General features: G+C 36.2%; 1 protein-coding gene across 1 annotated transcript in view; it reads left to right on the top strand.

Moving 5' to 3' along the window:
- Col24a1 (collagen, type XXIV, alpha 1) overlaps positions 1-24,656 on the top strand; it is a 280,847-nt gene that overhangs the window by 4,777 nt on the left and 251,414 nt on the right. Inside the window, exons 3-6 of the mRNA XM_013018210.1 lie at positions 4,660-4,713; positions 7,367-7,420; positions 12,073-12,126; positions 15,657-15,710. Coding sequence (XP_012873664.1) covers positions 4,660-4,713; positions 7,367-7,420; positions 12,073-12,126; positions 15,657-15,710 — 216 coding nt within the window. The remainder of the gene's footprint in view (positions 1-4,659; positions 4,714-7,366; positions 7,421-12,072; positions 12,127-15,656; positions 15,711-24,656) is intronic.

The following is a 24,656-nucleotide window of genomic DNA, read 5'->3' as shown; positions in this document are numbered from 1 at the left end:
TTGAGGAGTATTGGTAGTAACTATTCTGCAATTGTTTGGTAGAATTAACAGTGAGGCTAATTTTTTTATTAATCATGTATTCTCATTACTCATTACTTGTATGTTCAGATTTCTTTTATTTCTCCATAGTTTTATTTGATGGGTCATAGTATTCCAGATATTTAACCATTTCTTCTAGGTTTTCCAATTTGTTGAAAATACGTTACCATTAAGATGGTTTCTTTCTTTCTTTCTTTCTTTCTTTCTTTCTTTCTTTCTTTCTTTCTTTCTTTCTTTCTTTCTTGTCAGTCATGGGGCCTGAACGAGGGGCCTGGGTGCTGTCCCTCAGCTCAAGGCTAGCACTCTACCACTTGAGCCACAGCACCACTTCTGGCTTTTATCTGATTATGTGGTGCTGAGGAATCGAACTCGTGGCGTCATGCATGCAAGGCATGCACTCTACCACTGAGCCACTCTTCCCAGACCCAAGCTGTTTTATTTCTGAGGTTTCAGTTGTGATTGTTTTTATTCTTACTAATTTTAATATCCATTAAACCTGTTAGGTTCTGCTTCTTTTTTCTGATATTTTTTATCTGAAGTTAATTTTTATAATATGAACATTTATTTCATATGGCAAAGTTTATCTATTTCTTCAGGCAACATTGTACATATTTACATTTGTGTCAATTATGTTGATAGACTATCTTCTTTACAACCTTGTCATTGTGGTTGCTTCTTCTCAATTCTGTGTGAATTCATGTGCATTATATCCACATTCCTTTATTGATTTAAATGTCATTTAACTAGTTTTTGTTGCTTTTGACACACTTTTCATTTATAATGGTGATTCTCTTGCTCTTTCATATATTCCTTAAGCTCATCTAGTTCGTATTTCAAAACTTTTGAATGCTCTTTTTATCTTCTTTGGAAGGTAATTTTTTTTTTTATCTCTCCTAAGTCTTTTGTGAACTCTACTTTTGAAGAGAAGTGTCCTGTGGAAGTTCTTTGGTAATATAGTGAATCTATGATAGAACTCTCTCTATTACCTGCAGTAATTCTCCATCTCACAAATGATTTTCAACTGCCCAAAATTTTATGTTCCTGTCCTCGTATAGATATTAATTCTAAGTATCTATGCATAGATTACAAACTAGTTAAATTCTACTACTTATGTCTTTAAATATAGGCAGTTCTAACTGGCCTATTTGTTTCAGAATCATATGGGAAAAAGCCAAGGTAAGTAAGGTAGAGTAGAACTCAAAGTCAGATTTAGATTGCTGCATTTAACAACATCTTACTCTACTTCCTTTAACCTTTCCATGTCTCCTTTCTCATTTCCATGCAGAATTTGTTGTGAATTCTTTGTATCACATGCTCTTTGAGAGTTGATATTGTAATTACATTCTTCTTTTCTTTTAATCCCTTTCAAAATGAGAAGTCCTCTATGGTTAAATGTGGTTATAGATCATGATAATGAGAAGTTCGTCTTCAGTTCTTCCTTCTCTATTCTTTGTTCTTTGAAACCAAAACTTCACTTGGGTCATATTACTTCTTCTGTAGCTTGCTCATTCCCTTGAATGTCATCATAGTTACCAAAGGATCATTAAAATCCATTTTAAGACTGACAAATATTTAGATATCTGTATATATATCCTGCCCAAGGAAGGTTGGAAGTTTTATTTTTGTTTTGTTTTGTTTTGGGTCATTTCTTACTATATTTCCATACTCTGATGTATTTTAGGGCTCAGCAGATAATCTTCATATTTGGTGGTTTGTGGTTGTGGTCCTTTCCTTATTATATTCAAGATAGTCTCATTGGTGCATTTTTTTGTTTGGTGCATTTTTTCTTGTTTTCAGTGAGCTTTCAAAAAGCGAGGATTGTATGAAAAATGTGCACTCTATTCTTACCAAATCCTTCACTGATTTTTTAAAGCATAAGTAGGATTAACATATTTACTACAGTTCTTTATAAGAACAACTTTAAAGCATTTAGAATAACTAAAATCTCTTGTCCATCCTATATGATGTACCTCCACAACTTCTTCTTTCTCTGTTAGTTTTCTTTTAGTTCCTCAGTAAGACTCTAAATTTTCTTTGTTTAATTTTGCTCATGCTCTTTTTCATATTTACTATTATTATTATTATTGTTTGTTCATTTGTTTTTGCTGGTCTTGGTGCTTGAACGCAGGGCCTGGGCACTGACCCCAAGCCTCCTTGTGCTCAAGGCATAATGCCACTTTTGGCATTTTCTGATTAGTTTATTGGAGATAAGAGTCTCACGGACTTCCCTGCCTGAGCTTGCTTCAAATCATGATCTTAAGATCTCAGTCTCCTGAATAGCTACACTTACTATGTTTTGAAGTTTTCTTTTCTCTCTTTTCTAATTCCAATTCATCTTTTAGATTTAACGTTTCTTTGAGAAAGATTTCTCAGATATTAAAACATAACTTAAATTTATACATAGGTTTATCTCTTGGTTATTTGTTATTTTCTTCATGTCATTAAGCATAATTTATAATAACATGTTCATCTATTAATATGTGTTTGTCTCCTTTTCTTCTTTTGTTCCATTTTTAGGGCTTGAACATAGGGGCAGAGCCTTTCTGCTCAAAGTTAGTGCTCTACCAGTTGATCCAAAGCCCCACTTCTGGCCTTTTCAGTATTAATTGGAGATAAGAGTCTCATGGACTTTCATGCCTGGGCTGGCTTCAAATCTTGATCCTCAGATTTTAGTCTCTGAAGTAGCTAGGATTTCAGACATAGGCCAACAGCACCTTGCTAAATGTGTGTCTCTTTATCTAGACTATAAACTCCAAAGGGCAAGGAACTTGGTTTACTGAGTGTGTGAATGCATTGCAAATATAAAACCCAATACTTTAAAAATAGCTGACCAGGGATCACTAACATTTTATATATTCATATATCCTTTTAGTAATAGTAATACATAACTAACCTTTATTAAGTGCTTGCTGTTACTCATGCATACTATTCAAAAGTTAAACTATACCTTTCTGCCTAAGTACTATATACAAGCCAAGTTATTGTGCTTTATATATAATGGCTTTAACTCTCATAATAACTCTAAATGATAGATTTTTATCACAATGTTCTAAAAATGGGAAGATTTAGCTTAGAAGAGTAATTGACTTGTGGAAGGTCATTTATTGGAGCATAATATAAACTTAGCTTGGATGTTTACAAAACAACTTCATTTAATAACAATAGAAAAAATTCAGTAACTGTGGATCAGGGTTCAAAGACAGCCTGAGCAAGAATGTTCATAAATTTCATATCTCCAGTTAACCAATAAAAAGTTGTAAGTGGAGGTTCAAGTGTTCATAGCACCAGTCTTGAATGAAAAAGCTCAGAACAATGCCCAGGTCTGGAGTTCAAACCTCAGGACTGGTGTGTGTGCACATATACGCACCGTGCCCCCCCCCCCCGCCACACACACACATGTTGACAAGTACATGTGGTTCAATCTTTCTCTTATGAGTCACTAGTATAAATATATAGATACTTAAAAATGGGTTCGTTAGCTCATATAACATTGATAAGCCTAATTTTAAAGCTTATAGTATTCTTGCTGCGATAATGAATGAATATTTGTTAAATGGAATATGGGTATATACTCTATGGACAGAAAGAATTTTTTTTTTTTTTTCGGTTGTGGGGCTTGAACTCTGGGCCTGGGCGCTGTCCCTCAGCTCTTCAGCTCAAGGCGAGTGCTCTACCACTTGAGCTACAGCGCCACTTCTGGTTTTCTGGTGGTTTATTGGAGATAGGAGTCTCACGGTCTCTCCTGCCCGGGCTGGCTTTGAACCGTGATCCTCAGATCTCAGCCTCCTGAGTAGCTAGGATTACAGGCGTGAGCCACCAGCACCCGGCTGGACAGAAAGAATATTGCCATAACAACAGAGTGCTCATCAAAAGTAAAAAGAATAAACTGATGAATGAATATCCAACTATTTCACACATGAACATTTATTCCCATAGTTGACTGTTAAAGTAAAAATGCAAATGTAAAGCACCATTAGAAGTAGTTTTCTATTTCTGACCTGATAAATTTAAAGAAACAACAGATAGAGAACTCAGAGCATTTTAACAACTGATCAGTTTTTGCTTTCCTACTTTGTTTTAGAAGTCATTTAACTTTATGAATGGTATGGTACACATTTATTACCACCTATACAAGAAGGACTTCATTATAATGGGTTAACACACTACATAGATCTTTGTTTATAGTTTCTTTAAAAGAACATAAAATGATCAGTGCTTTCATTTTTCAAGGCAAATCCTCTTTTGAAATGTGTTAAAAAAAACCCACCCCTTTTTGGTATCCTAACCCTCAACTGAATTTCTCTTCCATAATAAAAGTAAATTAAGGTAAAAATCACCCACAAAACTACTACTTATGGTCTCGTGAAAACCAGATATAGTGGCTGTAACCATAAGTCAAAGACTCCCTGCTGTCATTTCTGGCCAGATTAAAGGTAGACAGTAAAGTTTCAACTCACTTCCACTGATTTGGGTGAGGGAGATTAATGGTACTTTAAAAATCACTTTCAGCTGGGAACTGAAAATTGAACAAGAGTTCCTAGATTGGAAATATTCTTAAAACTTGTAAGGAAAAGAATGTGTCTCCTATCACATCTAATGTCTTAATATTTGTTTTCTAAGGGTCCACCCGGTCCAGCAGGTATCCCAGGTCTGTCAGGCAAGAGAGGTCCACGGGTGAGTCAATGTGCTCCATTTCCCACTGGCTGTTATAATTTGTAACTTTCCAGTACTTCTTTGTTTTTCTAGAATTGTACAATGTGTACTTCCTCTGGAAATCTGCCTGGATCAAACTTAGTTCTAACTTTACAAGTTTAAGAGAAGCTGAAGAACATGTTCAAGTTTTGTTTATTTGAGTGTAAAGGAGCCAGCCAAAGAATCTCTCAAAAACCCCAAGTCAGATCAACACATTTGCAAATGAGTGGGGCTGTTCTGGTGCTACTTGTAACATTATTCTTAGTTATGAAGTGATCTCAATGGTCTGAAGTAAGATTCATTGGGGGAAGCGAACGAGATTGGACTTCCTTAACATAGTGCATTCCTGGATTATATAGTGGAAACTACTGGAGCTATTGAGTAGGAAAAAAATTGCCTTGAGGAAAAAAAACTGCTGAAAGGATCAGAAGTCGTTTTTCACATTACACAGGTCCAACAAAAGATTTATTGCTGTTAGTAGTTTCTTTCAAGTCTTAAAAAATGGATTTTTTTTTTTTGGTGCTGGGTTTTAAACTCTGGGCATCAAACTCTTCCTTAGCTTTTTGCTACTGCAAATGTGGATCTTTTATTAAAGAAAATCTTCAGTAAACTAGAAAAAGAATTGTGTGTTATAAAAATAGACGTAGTGCTTTTTATGTATTCCATTCTCTTTTATCCTGGTTTTTATCACATAAACAATATAAAGCAAAATACCCTTAAACATGATCTAGGGTTTTCTATATTCACACTAATTCTTATGCACTTGGACTCTAAGAGAACTTACTGGCCTTAAGTTGTTCAATTAAAAAATTAGTTGATGACCTGCCACAGTCCTCCTTAATCTTGCTCATTCTCTTTCAGCACTGAAAACGTAGCCATCCTTAGATCAGAGAAGACAGTGAAACTTTTTCTGTGTGTGTGCCAATTTTAGGGCTTCAACTCAAGGCCTGACTACTGTCCCTAAGCTTTTTGGCTCAAAGCTAACACTCTACCACTTGAGTGACAACTCCATACTTCCAGCTTTTTGGTGGTTAATTGTAGATAATAGTTTTGTGGACTTTCTTGTGCAGACTGGCTTCTAAACTCCATCCTCAGATCTCAGCCTCATGAGTAGGTAGTATTGCAGATATGAGCCACTAGTGCCTTGCATCGATCTTACATTTTGAAAAACAGGGTCCATTTTGAACTACTTCTACCTTTCCACATCAAAGCTGTTCTCCAAGAGAATGGTTTTGAATCTCCATTCTACTTACAATGCCTCAGTATCGTCTCTAAAATCCTGATTTTATTTGCCTCATTTTCTTTTGCTTAAGAAAGAAGAGTATATTTCTCAAGGCTGGTTATTTCAATTGTGCTCCTAATTTCATTCCCCCTAATCAATTATCTACTTTGAAAGTTGCAGCTTCACATTTTCCCCTTAAGTTGTATCCCATTTAGTAATGATTGCCAAGTTAGTCCCAAACACAGCTGAGCACTGGTGGCTCATGCCTGTAATCCTAGCTACTCAGGAGGCTGAAATGTGAGGATACTGGTTCAAAGCTAGCCTGTACAAGAAAGTCTGTGAGATTCTTATTTCCAATTAACTAGTAAAAAGCCAGAAGTGAAGCTGTGGCTCTAAATGGTAGAACACGAGCCTTGAATGAAAAAGTGCAGAGGCGGTACCCAGGCCCCGAGTTCAAGCTCCAGGACTGACACTACCAAAAGAAAAAATTCCAAATAGAGATATTAATATTCCAAAAGTTGTTTCTCTGGCTCATTATAGCACTACTGAGCTTTGTGAAATATACTACATGAGATTGTTATAAAGGTTAGCATGAGAATGGTATTGGTACATAATATTTAGAAAAAGAATGCATTTTTCAATTTAGATAATGCAATTTATCAATGAATTTTCACTTCATTTAATTAGTTTTATTTATTTATAATTTATCAAATTTATAACTACTCACTGAATGGTTAATATATGCTGATATTATACCAGTACTTTAAGAAGAGATTGTTTCTAAGGATTTTAAAATCTTGTTAAGTAAATAGTACATGTTATGAAGCCCTTAAATATAGTAAAATGACATTGGATTAGGAAAATATAATATGACGTTGGATTAGGAAAAGTCCAAAAGCACTATGCAATCATTTGGTAAATGAATTATAGAGTAAGCAAAATATATTATTTCAGAATTTTAAAATGATATGAGGTATCAGCTGAGACTTGAGAATGATTTGGGTAGGTGTCAGGGCAAGATCAATGAAGAAAGTCTTTATACCACTAGCAAAAATACTAGGGCAGAAAGGAATAACACATTTAGAGAGCAGAATAACTACACAATTTCACATTTTAAGGTTTTTGTGTACAGCTGTTAGGAGTATCAAGCAAGGTTATGGCTGGAAATGGGTTAGTGAACAGGGAGGGAAACCTCTGAACTAGTGTTTGGATATGAAAGACAGAAAGCGCAGTTTTATTCTGTGATTGGTACAGCAATCATCTTCAAGTCTGAAGCACCTAACACATCATCCTATGGAACATTAAAAATATTTAATGAAATGATGTGACATCTATTTGAATTTCAAAATAAAAACAGTTTATGTTATTTGAACTTGTTTTAAGATTAATCAGATCTTAATGGATGTTTTTCAGGGCATACCAGGACCACATGGAAATCCCGGGTTGCCTGGATTACCAGGTCCAAAGGTGAGAGATTCCTAATAGGATCACATAATTCTGGCATCAAAAAAAAAGAAAAAACTCCTTTACTTATTTCTTGCAGAAGGTCATAATTAAATATTTAGTAGATGGACATTGCTTCATGTATTAGGAAACTCAATTTTCTGTTTAAACAATTTTTAAATTTAAAAATGGCAACCTCACTAAAGTGACTCCAACCTGACTCAAATCAACAGCTTAGAAGATATGTCACTTCTTTGTAGAAATCAATGAGCAGATTCTAAAATGTAACAGTGTAACAATGCAAACCTTTAAGCAGACACAAATCTATTTGGAATAAAGAAAAATGGTCAGTTATAGGGAATTGTTTAAATGGTTTCAAATTTTACAATTTATGTTACAGTAATAAAGACATAAAGGTCAAATCCTTAACTTTTAAAATTTACTTTATTGTTACTATAGAGGTAATGCACAGAGGGGTTACAGTTATGTACAGGTAATGAGTACATTCCTTTTTGAACCCTGTCACTCCTTCCCTCTCAAGTCCTTAATTTTTATGGCCAGACATAGGGCATAAATAGTCTTTGTCACCTGCAGATCACCTTTCTTTTAATGGATTTATTGTAGCCTTATAGAGACCTAAATCCTTCTGAAAGTCCACCTCACTTGGATTTATTTTCTTTTTTCTTTTTTTTTCCTTTTTATTTTAATTTTATGTCAAGGTAATGTACAGAGGGGTTACATAAGTAAGGTATTGAGTACCTTTTTTTGTCAAACTTGTTATCCCCTTCCTCATTTTTTTCCCTTTCCCTCCCCCCAACCTTCCCCCAAGTTGCACAGAGCATTTCCGACATATCATCTTGTGAGTATTGCTGTTGTATTGGTTCCCCCTTTGTCCTTTGTCTCACCATTTTTTGTTCCCCTTCCCTTCCCTAAGTCAGATAAACATATATATAATACCCAGGGTACAAAAATCAAATACAGTGACAACAGGGGATAAACCATAGGGGGGGAAACAGGAAAAAGAAATCACCTAGTACGTTAACAACAACAACAACAAAGAAAAACCTCTTATTTCCATGTCTTGGAGTTCATTTCACTTAGTATCATCCTATATGGTCATATGTACATAGCTATTTTGCTCATCTTAAGATTGTCCTGTCATCTTAAGATTTGCTCTGTTAAGCTTGTCCTATACATATACTAATTATTACAAATAAGGGAAACCATGAGACCTATGTTTCTTTGGATCTGGATTACTTCACTTAATATGATTTTTTTCTAAGTCCTTCCATCTCCTTATGAATCTCCCTTTTTTTTGGCCAGATACTATGGTTACTTTCCATGCCATTATCTCTCGTCCTCTGGACAACAGCGCTGCAAGGCAAATATTACTATTCTCCTTTACTTTTTTGTGGTAATAGAGATTGAATTCAGAGCCTTGCACAAGTTAGGCAAGTGCTCTGCCACTTAAGCTACACCCTCAACCTTTATACTTTGTTTAATTTTTTAAGATGAGTTCTTATTATGTTTGCCCAAGCAGTTCTCAAACACTTGATCCTCCTGCTTCTACTTCAGAAGTAGCTAGGCTTATAGTTGTCTGCCACCACACGTGGGTGGCTAGATTTGTATTCATAGTAGGAAAGTCAGATACTTATTAGTGGTAAAGTCAGTTACTAAATCTGTCCTGATTTGTATTCCAAAATGTCTAGTGTCAAAATATAGTAGCAGTACACAAAAACCTCAGAGACTAATTATGATTTGAATAATCTACATTAAATCAAGGCCATTTTAGTTTATAAATACTGAGAAAATAAAATACCATTTCCCCTGCTCTATACTTCCTTAATATGCTCACTCAAAAAACCTGCAAAGACATTTATAGGGTGATGACATTTTTATGATAATAACCCAAAGTCCTATATATATGAGAATGCATAATTGTATGGTGACATTATGATAGCTAACAGTATGAAGATAGTTGCATGAGCATAGAAAAGAAGTATAGAAGTATTTATAACAGGTGGCTTACCTTGACGTATAGTATAGTGATAGAGAAATCATTATATATTTCATATGATTTTTATAGTTTCACCTAAATATATATGTGAAATAAAGACAATTGTGCCTAGTTTTTTCCTTATTGTTTGATGAGTAACATATTGAATGTGAAAATTATCAAAAATTATTTTGTCACACAACAAATCATTTGCCTGTTCCAGAGAAGTTTTACCTGAATTTGTGGAAAGAGAAAAATTAAAGAAATAGCAAATTTAATGAATTTAACTGAAATTGAAAACCTTTAAAAACATATTTGAATTAATATTCTCTGCATAGATTGTTAGAGTTTATAATGTATCCAGGGATGTCTTATATAAGTAATAAAATGATACACATGAACCATCTGACAGAATGGTTATATACATAGATGCTTTTGTGTTGGTTCCCAGCCCAGTGCCCAGAATGTGTTGGACACTCAGTATCAAACAGAACCAACAAATGGACACAGAATTAGTACTGAGGCACAGTTTTCATATGTTTAAGAGATACATCATTTATGAAGTATCTAATACCTGACAAGTATCTTTTATATGGTATCTCATTGTGTTTCCTTCCAACCATGAGTATGATGTACCTTTTATTACCTTTGCTCCGTTCAGAAGAAAAGGCTCAGAGAGATGATGCTTAACCAAGGTAACGTAGTTTATAAGTGGCAGCATTGGATTTGAAATTGGATATGTCAGTCTTTTTCTTACAATAAAATGTGCCACCCAATATACTGTAGAGTTCTTTCAAAATGTGCCATCTAGAGAGAGAGGAGCAGAGTTAAAGTCTTAGTTTAAATACTTTCTGAATTCATTTAATAAAAGGTTCTAACTTATCCTGTTCATAATTATAGTAACATATAAACACTATGCAGAGTGAAACTGTTCTTCAGTCCCTGAGAAGTATTTTGCTAAATCCTTAAATAATATAATAAAATACTACACAAGAATGTAGTGGAGAATAGTGTTTCTTTTCTCAGTAAAACTAATATGACTCAAGACAGAAAAAAAATCACTTGGGCTCATTTTCTATAACCATTGGCTGAAAATAATATCCTTCTTTTAAAAATCATAAGAATGGCTTTTTTTCTTGTCATCAAAGTTCATCATATGGGTCCATAGTTTATATTTGTCTATATAATAAGCTATACTTTTATTTATAGTAGTTCCTTCTTCATCCTTGGGGAATATGTTTGTGCTTCTAGAGGCTGGGAAATCTAAAATCAGGCACTCACAGCTGCTGTGCTTCTGTTGAGCATCTCAAAGCAGGGGTTGTATATATCATAAAGCAGGATCTGCTTCAGAGAGCCATTAGAAAGGACAAAATAATGGCGATCTCAGGGAAATATATGGAACTAGAACAAATCATTTTGAGTGAGGTGAGCCAAAAGCAGAGAGACAAATGGCACGTGGTTTCCCTGATATGTGGATGTTAAATCCAAAATGCAAGGAGCTATGACAAAGTAAACAGGACCCAAGAAACAAAGGACCTCTGACCACATATATGGTGTGTGTGTGTGTGTGTGTGTGTGTGTGTGTGCGCGCGCGCGTGCGCACATCTGAGGGAAACTAGGAGGAGGACACAGAATCATAGGGAAACAGAAAAATATACCACGGAGGGACCCATCAGCTGCACTGGACATTGATGGAAATGAGCTAAGCAACTCAAGGACAGGATGGAAGGGAAGGAATGAGAGAGAGGGAAAGCGGAAACAGCTTATACTAAGCACAAGGAAAGACATGTACATATCACCCGATGTGGAAGAAACAGTTGTATTGTCAAAGTTCATAGAATTCACAAACATCATAGACCATGATAATAACAATTTGCCTTGTGAAGGTTAAAATGTGTTTGTGACTTTAACTAAGTATAATTATCCAACAGTACTGTGAAATTTGTGAAATTTATGTAATCACTTAATCTCAATAAAAAGATGTTAAAAATAAAACCAAACAACAGAGAGCTGCAGTTACTTACTGCTGAGACAGTATTAATATCTTCATTAGGACTTTATCCCCACAGCTCAAATTCCTTCCCTTAAGATCCCTCCTCCCAACACCACCCTAAGAGAAAGCTGCAATGTAAGAAAAATTTATTTTTATATTTTGTTAAATATTTTAGGAATCTTGAAATGTAAAAGGTAATGATTCCAAGACTATGTAAAGTTTCTTATGAAAATGCATAAGAGAATAAAGTAGAGGAATCATGTTGTGCTTCATTTTCCTTTATTATAAGAGAAATTCATGTGTTTGCAAGATTTTTTAAGATATTCAAATCTGTAATGATAACTTTGCATTTTATGGATGATTATAAGCAACTTTCCATTAAAGAAATCACTAGTCTTCCAATGCCAAAGTAGGAAAAATGCCTCAATGTATTACAAATATAGTAAAGATAAGGAAAATGTTTCAATATTAATGTTACTTTACATTTATTAGATTAAAAATCTTACCATTTACAAATAAGGCTAAGAAAAATCTACATTAAAATAGATGAGCCATCTTTATCTCAACTAAATAATTTTATTTAATACCATTTTCAGTGTAAAGTGTCTGATTATATAGAAGTGAAGATCTGTGATATACTATATATGATTTAAGCTTCATAAAGGGTGTTGTAACTCTTTTATCTAGGGCCCCAAAGGCGATCCAGGATTTTCTCCAGATCACGGTGCTTCTGGACAAAAGGTAATTTATTTGTCCATGAACTAAAAATCATGGTAATATATTTTGAGTATTTAAGCTTTTTCAGTTACTTTTTTGGTTGGTGCTAGTCCTGGGGCTTGAACTCAAGGCTTGGACACTGTCCTTGAGCTTTTTGCTAAAGGCTGGCACTCTGCCACTTGAGCTCAAGTATTTATTAGAGATAAAAAATCTCATAGACTTTCTTGCCCATGCTGGCTTTGAACCATAATCCTCAGATCTCAGCTAGGATTATAGGCAGGCATAAGCCACCAGTGCCCAGCTGAACTTATTTTTAAATGTTAATTTTACTCTATCAGATAGAGAAGATAGCAAAAATAACTACTGGATTTCAATCAATAAAGAACAACTTGAAGAATTAAGTAAAATATGTCCTTTTATCACTTACTGATTTAAACCTTACCACAAATTTTATTTTCTACTGCAACATTGTCAGAAGTAGGAAGAATAAAAAAATTAGGACAACATGTCATCTTTACCTTAAAGACTTTGCTGTTGGTACACATGAACATAGTAACATAAATCCAAAAGCCATATTATATGTCTTATGAATATTTTCATATTCATATATTTTATCCTGCTTAAGGATCACAGAAATTCCCTGGGAGAGAACTAGTGATAGTCTTATTTTCCAGTTGAGGAAACAGAATTGATTGGTTTTAAGTGGGTCATGCATGGATAGTAGTGTCATTTAATGATAAGCCAAAATTTCTGATTTCTAGTCCAGGATGCTTTTCATATTATAATATTCTAAAATACAAACACACATATATTAAGTAAGAACTGGCACCTATCTGGGTGCCAAGTGGCTCATGTCTGTAATCCTAGCTACTCAAGATCATGGTGCAAAGCCAGACTGGGCAGGAAAGTCTGTGAAACTCTTATCTCCAATTAACTACCAAAAAAGCCAGAAGTGGGACTGTGGCTCAAAATGATAGTGCACTGGCCTTGAGCACAAAAGCTCAGGGACAGTGCCATATCCTGAGTTCAAGCCGTGGAACAGGAACACACACACACACACACACACACACACACACACCTTTAACATCTAAAGTAAAGATAGCAGCTAAACCTTTATTGGTCGGAAGGTGCTGTTTTCTAGTAAGGGTAAATACAGCATCTTAGACAAATGTTTGGAAAGCTGTGTTTACACAAGCATTTGATAAACATGATACAACTATAGAATGGTTTTATGTGGTATATATTTATAGATTTAAAAAAATCCCTAATCTGGGCGCCGGTGGCTAATGCCTGTAATCCTAGCTACTCAGGAGGCTGAGATCTGACTATCATGGTTCAAAGCCAGCCTGGGCAGGAAAGGCCATGAGACTCTTATCACCAATAAACCACCAGAAAACTAGAAGTGGCACTGTGGCTCAAGTGGTAGTACTTGCCTTGAGCTGAAGAGCTGAGGGACAGCACCCAGGCCCAGATTTCAAGCCCCATGACTGACAAAAAAAAAATCCCCAAACAATTTTTGGTGATACTTAGGTTGAAATATGATAGTTCAATTGGCTTACAGGAATTCTTTAAACTTAAAGAAAAAAATCATATCATATAATAGTCAATACACCTCTATAAGTAAGTTCTCAAAAATTCTATATCTAAAATTTTAGACATTTTATTACTATGATATGCAACTGAGTTTATGGAGTCTAAATAACAGAAAGAGAAGGAGAACTTATTACTGGAAACATAGTAGCTTCATTGATCTTTTACTCATGATTATATCTTCACTCTGAGAAGAAATATAAATACTATCATTAAAAATAACAAAATAAAGAATACTTATAACCTTATTTAAAATTTAGAAAACAAACATCTATTCCATTTTGGTGCTTGCTTTAAATAAAAACTTCAGATTAAGCAATGACATTTAAATCAAATGCTTGTATTTTTATCTTTGTTGTGGTTTCTTTGTACAAAGTACAGAGTAGTTAAATATGGCGGTTGAAACTTGGAAATATGTTGATCATTTCTTTAATTTTTGCGTGACTCATATACTGACTATGGTTAATATTGTGTAAGAGAAATGCAACACTATATAAAATTTGACACCATATTTCCATTGAGATTTAAGTTAAATTCAAATTTTAAAATTGAGAGATGTGTTTTTAATTGTAAAAAATTTAAGCCATCTCTTGGAACTTGATCCAAAGGTATTAAAGAGACAAGAGATTAGTTATACACATACATTGACTAATAACATACAAATGTTAAGGTGGTGGGAGTAATGGAAGATTGGAAAAAGACAACTGTACTGTATTTAGCTAGTGTGTGTGTGTGCACGCGCGCTGCTCCTGGGGCTTGAATTCAGGGTGTGGTCATTGTTCCTGAGATGCTTCTTTTCTTTCTTTTTCTTTTTTCTCATGGCTAGTTCACTACCACTAGAGCCACATCTCCACCTTGGGCTTTTTTTTTTTTAGTAGTTAATTGGAGATCTGAGTCTCATGGACTTCCTGGTCTGAGCTGGCTTTGAACTGAAATCCTCAGAGCTCAGACTCCTGAGTAGCTAGGATTACAGGTGTGGTTCATTGGCACCCAGCTTTATTTAGCCATTTATATAATAAATATATGGTCAACAATTAGACAATAGAAGAAATACAGAGGCTAGTCCTTCATTATACTAAACCGTAGACAATTTTTAAAGCCTTTTGAGTCCTGAAGGCATGAATTCAGTGTTTAGATGAATATTTTTTTTCCTTTTTCTATGGAGGAGACATAATCAACTTTACTATCATTAGAGCAGCATTAAAATGAACATTAGAACAAAGAATGCTATTTTTCTATTTAGTATTGTTAATATTGCCAGAAACATTCTTTTTTAAAAAAATCATTTGATATGATTACATACTAAGGTACATACATTAAAGACTAAACAGAACATTAAAATTAAAGTTAAAAGAAGTTCTGTGTGTTGTCTGAGAACGTATTTGCTTTCAGTTCTGGAAATTGAACCCAGGGATTTGTGAATTCTAAGCATCAGGCTCCAACACACAGAGCAATACCCTTACCCCTCTCATTTTCAATTACACTTTTTCCATCCACAGTAAGTCTGTTGCCATGAAAATAGGCAAAGGGAGATTTTAATCTCTCAGTTATTTTACATAACTGGCTCATTATGATCCATGTTTCCATCTCTGGTTTCTCCTACCTCTTTTGCCATTATTTTCTCATTGTCAATTCATATAGCTACCTGCATATCTCTCCTTGGCACAAGTACTCTGTCCCTTACATCCAAAATGGATGAGCACTCTCTTGTCAAGGTAGAGGAAGTGGGCTCTGTACAAACAATTGGACCTATCAATAAACCTCCTCTATAGTCCCTCTTAGGTGATATTCTCAAAGGTAGGCACACAGAGGAAAGCACCAGAGCAATCCTACAAGCAGAAGTGGCCCTTCAGTACTTCCTGTGAATCATCTAAGGCTCTCCACTCCATCCAGATGTCTAAGATTAAAATGTGATTCAATTTTCTAATCTTTTCCATGACATTAAACCTCTGTTTCCTTTATAGGGTGACCAAGGTCTTTCTGGATTAATAGGACCTCCTGGTTTGCAAGGTGAAAAGGTAAACTAGTTTTACTTTGACATATAATTAGATGTCAGATGGATCTGGGAGATTTCAACTACAATGATCTCATTCTGAAGTCAAGCCTAAAGCAGTGTATTAAATTCATTTTCTTTAAAAAAATAGATTCATGTCCTACTCCAGGAATGTGATACCCCCCAAAGAGCAGGATGTTAGGCAAAGTAAAAGTCAGGGATATGTTCAACATTCTCATACTGGAAAAAGTCCATGCGACCCACAGCATATTGGAGCTTTCACCTTTACAAAGTATAATTGGGCACCAACCTGCTTCTGAACCTGTAAAGTCATTCTATAACACATGAATGCCCAAAGTAAGATTCATTTGCTTACAGATAACACACTTGGATTTTTAAAGCTCTCATTTATTAGGAAATCATAATCTCTCCATGGTATATACAAATGTGAGACTTGAAGGGTAGTGTATGAGCAGTGCTTTTATTTGCTGTGAAAAATACCTCAGAGAAACATTTGTAAAGGAAGGAGAGTTTATTTTGCTTCTTGGTTTTAGAGAGGACAGAAGTGGAGAGGAAGGCAGAGCAATAGAAGCAAGGTGGGTGGAGAAGGAAAAAACCCAGAGAAAAACACCTGCTAGGTCTTTCCACTATTGTCTAGCTAGGTCCCACCTCCTATTGTTTCCAGCACTCCCAAAGTAGCCATCACATTTGAACCATGCTTTCAGTACACGAGTCTATGGGGAGACACTGCATATCTACACTATAACAGATTGCATATCTGTATATATATGTATAACAGACAGGATGGGAGTGGATGTTGGGGGTAACTAGTAAAAAGAAGTATTTATGGGTATATGACCTCAACTCTTTAATGGGAACATTGATACAGTTCTGTAGTTATTTTATTAAAGGTATTATGGAATTTCTAGGATTAATGCAATTAATAAATTTTCTCTGCTGCCTTTCCCCCAAACACTGCATTTGTTAATAACGGAGACATAAGATTTCTTTTGAAAATTCTAAGGTCCTCAAAATATTGCACAGCAGTATTTGAATTGGTATAAATATCTAAATACACATCGTAATGTGCTTTGTTAGTATCTTAGTGGGTCATATTCCTTTCCTTTGGGAGAGTTAGATCACAGGTAGTCATGCAGTCGTTTCTTGGTTTAAGTACCATTGGTCATTTTCTCAAGCACCATTAACTTTGGACAGATTGCTTCACCTCCCTAAGCCTCCTTAACTCATCTGTAAAATATTATCCACTTTACAGTTAGTTTTGAGGAAAATGAAATGAGATGACCAAGTAATACAGGGTCAGATAAATGGCCAGCACTTAATAAATGTTCATTATCAGCAAAGTGGCCATTCATTATATTAGTCATGATATTCAGAAATGAATCTATTTACTTAGTATACCTATGGCTACTCAGGAAATTGTACTGCTATCAAACAAATCATAGGATCTGAAAGAATAGCTAACCATGTATTTCTACTATTTAATCATATCCATGTTTCCTGCAATTAATATCCCAGAAAGGAAAATACTAAATATTGAATACTTTTAGCATTCATAGAAGAAAAGAACATTGAATTTAATCCTGAGTGTAAGTTACCTTTCACTTGGAAGCTGTGCTTACTTAAGACCAAAGACATTAACTTCTAAGGATGTATGTATATGTTATATGGCGCATCAGTATTTTAAAATATTAAAACTTATGTAGTTATTTGACTTGTCCAAGTATAGTCAAGCAAATTAGCAGCAGCATTTTAAACAAAATACCATGAATTGAGTATCTTCAACAGATTTATTTTTCTTTATGACTTTTTAAACCTTCTAATCTTGCCTTTTAGAAGTAGACATTATAGAAAGTAGAGATCTTAATATGTTATTAATTTTAAGTTATTGATTAATTTCCTCTAGGGACATTTTAGTTCAAAAATTACTTTCTGGTAAATGAATCATCCATACCATATGATGATTTGATAGTTGTTTAGAGCCATGTTGAAATATTTTAGTTGATAATGTAATGTTTCTGAGAATGTTTTCCTATTTCAGAATGTGCCTATTAATAGAAACGATATATAGCTTTTTGAAAAATAAGTATTTTTATGAAAAGACTGTAGGAATTCCACCTAAACTTAAACTAGTATTTCATCTAGCAAAACTGAGACAGGGGCCATCATGATCTGTATATATATATCTAAATTTCATATGCACATAAAAATGGGTTCAACATAAGGTTGGTGGACTGTTCTGGTGGCCTGTCTGGGAGGGAGAGGGCAAGACACTGAGGGGGTAGAATATAGTAAATATATAACTTGTTGTTTTTTAATGCCATTTAGCTCACATTCATAGTTGCTAACTTGCAAGGTCTATGTGGGCTAGAACTTAGAATAATGGCTCACATTACCTGTATCTTAGATAATCCCATTCTTCATGGTTGGCAGTTCTCCCCAAAAGTATTAGATGAATTCTTAAGTGCAATGCAAGAATGAAGTTATTTGTTTTGTGAGAAAACTAAGATAAGCTCAGAGAGGTTAGCAGAATTGCTCAGTCACAGAGTTACAGGAGGACTGAGAAGAAAACAAAAACTTTATTAATACTGAGCTGAATCTGCTGTGCATTTCACTGTGTGTTCGGTGAATTTTGTGAGTTAAAGCACTTGTGCTTTGATTAATACAAAGTGGTATCTTTTAACCTGTTAGAGCATTTCATGGTTATAGTAACTATTGCTACTAATATTGAAAGCAGCTGTTTTATGATGTTTAATGTTATAGTCTGGTGAGCCTGATCTAATCTTAAAACAACCCACTGAGACAGATATTCTATTGCCATAAATCAGTTAATTCAGATGTGCATGGATTGCTCTCCCAAGCCCACACAACTTTTTTTTTGGGGGGGGGGTCTGGTCGTGGGGCCTGAACTCTGGGCCTGGGCGCTGTCCCTCAGCTCTTCAGCTCAAGGCTAGCGCTCTACCATTTGAGCCACAGTGCCACTTCCAGCTTTTTTCTTTTTGTTTATGTGGTTCTGAGGAATCGAACCCAGGGCCTTGTGCATGCAAGGCAAGCACTCTACCACTGAGCCACCTTCCCAGCCCCCACACAACTTTTTATTAGCAAAATTGGGACTTTAATCCTGGTAGGGTGGATATATCTGACTGTGTAATTAATAGTAACTGTTTACAAACCAGACTCCAGTGGCCCACACCTGTAATCCTAGCTACTTAGGAGGCTGAGGTCTGAGGATTGAGGTTCAAAGCCAGCTTGGGAAGGAAAGTTCCTAAAACTCTTATCTTCAATTAACTATAAAAAACAGTTGGGAGTGGAACTATGGATCAAGTGGAAGAGTGATACCCTTGAACACAAAAGCTCAGTGACAGCCTAGGCCCTGAATAGAGCCCCAAGAAGAGCTGAAATAAATTCATTATTTAAGTAAAGATTTATTAGAATTTATTTTTTCAGTATCTGTTGCTCTTTCTAGCATAGATGCCAAAAGAAGTAAGACACTGTTTTTCTTTTTTTTTAAGCCAACATCTGTTTATTTTATTTTATTTTTTATTGTGAAAATACTGTACAGAGGGGTTACAATTACATGGGCAAGATAATGAGTACATTTCTTATCAAGCATTGTAAGTCAAAGGAATATATATGATAATATATAATATAATATAATATATTACAGATAACAATGACTTTGTTGTTATTTTTTCTCTGGAAAATATCTGGAAATCTTTAAATTCTTCCAAATTAATCTAAATTCAAGTGGTATTTTAAGCTAAAATGACAGTGAGAAAGTTGTGTGGGGTACATTAACAACTCATGATGACTGTTGAGATAAATAAGCAAAGAAATAGTTTAGAACATTTTAGTAATGTTGGAAAAAGATGGTAAAACAACCTAGTCAAAAGAAATATTTTCTTCTCTAATAGAATATTTTTCTTTTCTTTTTATGCCAGTCCTGAGGCTTGAACTCAGGGCCTGGGCACAGCCCCTGAGCTTTTGTGCTGAAGGTTGGCATTCTTCCACTTGAGCCACACCTCCACTTCTACCTTTTGGTAATTAATTGGAGATAAGGGTCTCACAGACTGTTCTGCCCAGGCTGGCTTCCAACCTAGATCTTCAGATCTGAGTCTCCCGAATAGCTAGGATTACAGACCTGAGCCACTCTAGCTCTGGGCTGTGTCTTCCTTCCCTTCCCTACCTTCCTCTTCCCTCCCCTTTCACCCTTATTAACTCCTGACTCCATTCCTATTTTTTAAATCATTAGTAGCATTTTTAGCCAGCAATATGTGTCTCCAATTTGGTTGCATTGCCTGGCTGTCTTCATCGAATTTTTATTTTCCTAAGAACTAAAGTGTATTTTCACTTCCCATTAAGTATCTAAACTTTTGCCAAAGAGCAGATAAATTGGATCCAAAGTGCATGTTGAATTGGCTAGAAAACAAGAGTTACAATTCTGAGCTTGGATTCAAAATGGGTTTTTAAATTGTTTTATAAATAGCCATCAGTTGCTATATTAAAACTAGAAACCTGCTGTTTTGCATTGTAAGAACATTAGTAATGTAAATCAACTGAAGCAATTTTTCTAAGTTCAAGAGGACAATCCAAACATAAACTATTAAGCACAGCTTAGCATAAAGATCTAACTGAGCAATTGTGAAATACAAGGCAAATGTTTTCAAATGGATTTTTTTATTATGGATGACTGTTTTGAATATTAAAATGCTACTAGAAAGTTCATGATTATTATGTCAGAATGAATTTTTACTTTAGATTTTTTTCAATTACCTTGAAAAGTCTTTTCTTTTCTTTTCTTTTTTCAGGTAAGGAGTAGGTTTATTCAGTAGACCTGCTGGGACCAAGACAGGTTGGCACTCCACATGGCTGGGAAAGGCCTGGGAAAGACCAGAGAAAGAGAGAGAGCTAGGGAAAGAGGTGGGAAAGAGGTGGGAGAGAGAGCTGAGAAAGAGAGCAGGGAAAGAGAGAGAGCTGGGAAAAAGAGCTAAGAGATCTAGGAAAGAGCTGAGAAGGAAAGAGCTGAGAGAGAGCGTCTGGGCCTGGGCTAGGCCTTATCTAGGGTATGGGCAGAGAAAGGTGTGGCCACATCAAATTCAGATGTGACCTCAGCGGATGCAGATGTGACCTCTTCCAGGTATGCCAGTTGCCTAGGTAACGCAGGTACTGGGTGGAGACTTTGCTATGAGAAGGGTGGAGTCTTCTCACCATCCCGGAGCAGACCTTACATTCCAGCCTTTAAATAATCTTGAAATAGGGTGCAGATTCTCTCTGGCTACTTCCTGCTGACAAGGGGCATCGACATTAGGGGTAAAAGGCTGGAATTTGGTCCCCTCCCAGAGACGGCAGCAAGCAGCAGCTGTCCCTTGGTGGCGTGAGTCCTTAGATGAAGTCTGGAGAAGTCTCATGAAGCATTGAGGGGCTGGAAGAAAAATGCTAGAGAGTAAATAAATGGCAAGAGGAAGGAGTTGGAGCTGAAAAATGTTGGTAGAAATGTCCCTAGCTACTTCTGACATCTGGTGTCTAGGTAGAGGAGAAGTCAGGTAACAAAGGCAAGAATATAAATTCCTGTCCAGTTAATAAGTAGGCAGGTATAGACATTGGATGGGCAGGCTTCTTACTTGTACTGACCTCCCAGCTCTGGTTAATTTTGAAAGGGCAGGCACAAAGTTGCTGATGTGACATCATCTCCTCTTACTCCTCTCCATGGTCCCTTGTTCCCCAGACTGGCTGAGTCTAGGTGATTGTTGCAGGGATGGCTTATCCCAGTTGGTATTTAAGGAGGATTGAACTCAAGGCCTGGGCACTGTCCCTGAGCATTTCTGCTCAAGGCTAGTGCTCTACCACGTTAAGTTACAATAGCACTTCCAGTGTTTGGCTGGTTAAAGGTAAGAGTCTTGAGCCATGCTTCCAGCCTGGCTCTTTGCAGGTTAGTTGGGAGATGGAGTCTTAGGGATTTTTCAGCCCAGGCTGGCTTTGAATTGAAATCTTTGCCACAAAAGCACTTTATTATTTCCAATTAAAGCAACAAGGAGATCAGATAGAATAAGTACAGCTTACCTGCTCCTTATCAAGAACTGACCACAAATATTGTGAAATGACAAAACTCATTAGATGTGATGAGAATTTTAGCACAGATATGCCCAGTATTTTAGAACCACATAGTCAGTAGTAGAATATACAACACAAAACAAAAAAGGCAAAACTCAAAACCTAAAATTTTTGACAACAATGTGTAGACATCTTTGCTAACAAAGCACATCAGATGGTTGGGCCTCAGTTACCAGGGCCTGTGAAAAGAGCAACTTGTTAGCAAGGCACCTTAGAATAGATGGATGGAGTAGTAAGCTTGGTGGAAGGTTAAGGGTCAGATGGGGCCAAACCCTTAACCCACCATGTGGCCAAGATGGCGAACTCAAGATGGCAAATTTCTGAAAAAATGCAAAGAAACCCTGAACAAATAGATCAAGTCTACATTGGCTAGCCTTTGAGAGGGAACTTACAGGGGGGGTCCCTGGGACCCAGCCTGCGTCGCACTCTTCAGGGCACAAGCCAAAATGTAGAAAAGAGAAAGGAGAGATAGGGAAAGTTGGACATGAATGGCAGAGAGAGCAAAGAGAGCTTGAAGGTAAACAGACTTCTGACCATTGACCATTGCAGTAGCAAAAACTCTGTACATCTGAGAATGGCATAAAATTAGGTGCTCTGGCTTTCCAGGGAGCACAGGAGGCATTTCAAAGGGGTTCATGGTTTAGGCGTGATTCGCAGCACCCAATTAAATGAGTAGGAGTGTCAGTCTGGTGAGTGAAGGAGAGCTGACCAGGCAGAAGCGGCATCCCGACTTTCCCCAGAGCCCTCTAGAGAGAAATGACCAAGCCCCCAAAACCAAGCGTCCTCGGCTTCAGCTTCAGAGATGACCAGCCTTTCAGTTAAAGGCTGTAGGAGCTCTCTGGCGTGGCATCACATCTGGACAGAGACTGAGCAACAGAGAACCATAGAGTAGTTTCACTCACCAGAGTAGAGAAGTGGTGTGGACGTGGATGTGAAGGCAGCAGTGGTATCGATGTGCTGTGTCCGCAGCAGACAGACCAGTTTGCAAAAGGCCATCAGAACTGTAGGTATTCCTCAGAGCAAAAAGGGAAAAACAAACAAAAAAAGAAAAAAAGAGGAAAAAAACTGGAGAGGAATCCCACCTATCCTGACTTTAAGCCCTTTATCCAAGTCATGGCACCATTTATATTAGGTATTTAAAAAGAGGTAGCTGAGTAAGAACAGCACCACACATGTGGTATTCAGGTAAGGGGTAGGTTTATTCAGTAGACCTGCTGGGACCAGGCCAGGTTGGCACTCCACGGGGCTGGGCAAGGCCTGGGAAAGACCTGAGAAGGAGAGAGAGCTGGGAAAAGATGTGGGAAAGAGCTGGGAAAGAGAGAGAGCTGGGAAAGAGAGCTAAGAGAGCTGGGAAAGAGCTGAGAAGGAAAGAGCTGAGAAAAAGCGAAATCTTTTCATAACAGGCTATTCATAGTACACATCAATATATAATTGGAAAGGGGAAAAGAACTAAAAACATCTACTAGATTGAATTGTAATTTATCATTCATTCAAAAAGTATTCAGGAACTGGGTACCTGTCTTATATCTGTAAGTCTAGCTACTCAGGAGGCTGAGATCTGAGGATAGTAGTTCAAAGGCAGCCTAAGCAGGAAAGTCTATGAGACTCATCTCCAATTTGCCACCAAAAAGCCAAAAGAAGAGCTGTGGCTCAAATGGTAGAGCACAAGCCATAAACCAAAAGCTCAGGAACGGCACTTAGGCCCTGTGTTCAGGTACAGAACTGCTTCCTCAACCCCCACATGCTGAGCATTCAGTTTTACATAAAGACTTTAAAACAAGGAAATTAAATGTAAGGAGTTGTAACAATATTGAATGTCAAGGTGAAATTGAAAAAAATGCAAAAAATCATCATAAAAATCAATCTCTGAAATGATAAATATAGAGAATTCTGCTATTTTACAATTAACTCTATAGATCATCTTTCACCAACCCATCATTTCTATCAAATCTACAGAACAATTTTTATCTTGGTTTGTTTCCCAATCCTATGTAGAAGTGAGCTTCTAATTCAAATGCTGATACTTGAGAGTCTGGGCTACCACCCAGTTGCCATGTCTATGATCTTCCATATCTGCTAATAGAGGGGATGCTGAGCACAAGGCAATACAGTACTGAAACTTCCAACAGGGAGCACAATGGTTACCAAAGTAGTCTGAAAGGTTTTGAGAACGTTCCACTGTCTACACACTTACCTATGGATTTCCTTCAGACTGGCTCACATGAGCAAAACTCCCATGTTATTATAAGTTCATTTGGGTTAAGGTATTTCAGTATACAGACTTCTTTATTTGAAATTTATGCCGACTCAAATTTGTCTGCCATCTGTCATTTGGGTATAATTTTGAGATTTCTTTTTCTTTTTCTATACAAGAGCTAGTTGTGTGACCACCTATTTACTAAATTTGTAAGGGCTCAAATTGTTGTTCAAAGAATTACTAAAAATAAAACCTGTATCTAAGATTCAGATTTCCTGTCCCATTGAATACTGGAATTCCTGGTAAGGGCATTTTATTGCAATATGTTTTTAATCCATTATGAAACATTTTGTGAATTTTTCTTGTTAGCCATTCTTAAAGAATGTATCTACTTCATTTTTGTCAATATGCTCATCAGAAAAAAAAAATCAATGTTGCTAATTACTGACCTTTTTATTCTTCTATATTGGAATAGGAAAAATTAAATCAACTGATACTTTTGAAAGACTGAAATATGGGTCTATTTATTTATTTATTTTTATTTTTTGCTATTCCTGGGGCTTGAACTCAGGGCCCAGGCACTGTCCCTGAGCTTCTTTGGCTCAAAGATAGCACTGTACCACTTGAGCCACATTCCCAGCACAT

Source organism: Dipodomys ordii, unplaced genomic scaffold (genome assembly GCF_000151885.1).
Source record: "Dipodomys ordii isolate 6190 unplaced genomic scaffold, Dord_2.0 Scaffold39, whole genome shotgun sequence".
Lineage (NCBI taxonomy): Eukaryota > Metazoa > Chordata > Mammalia > Rodentia > Heteromyidae > Dipodomys > Dipodomys ordii.
The sequence above is the reverse complement of the archived record's forward strand: the minus strand, read 5'-3'. Positions and strand labels throughout refer to the sequence as shown.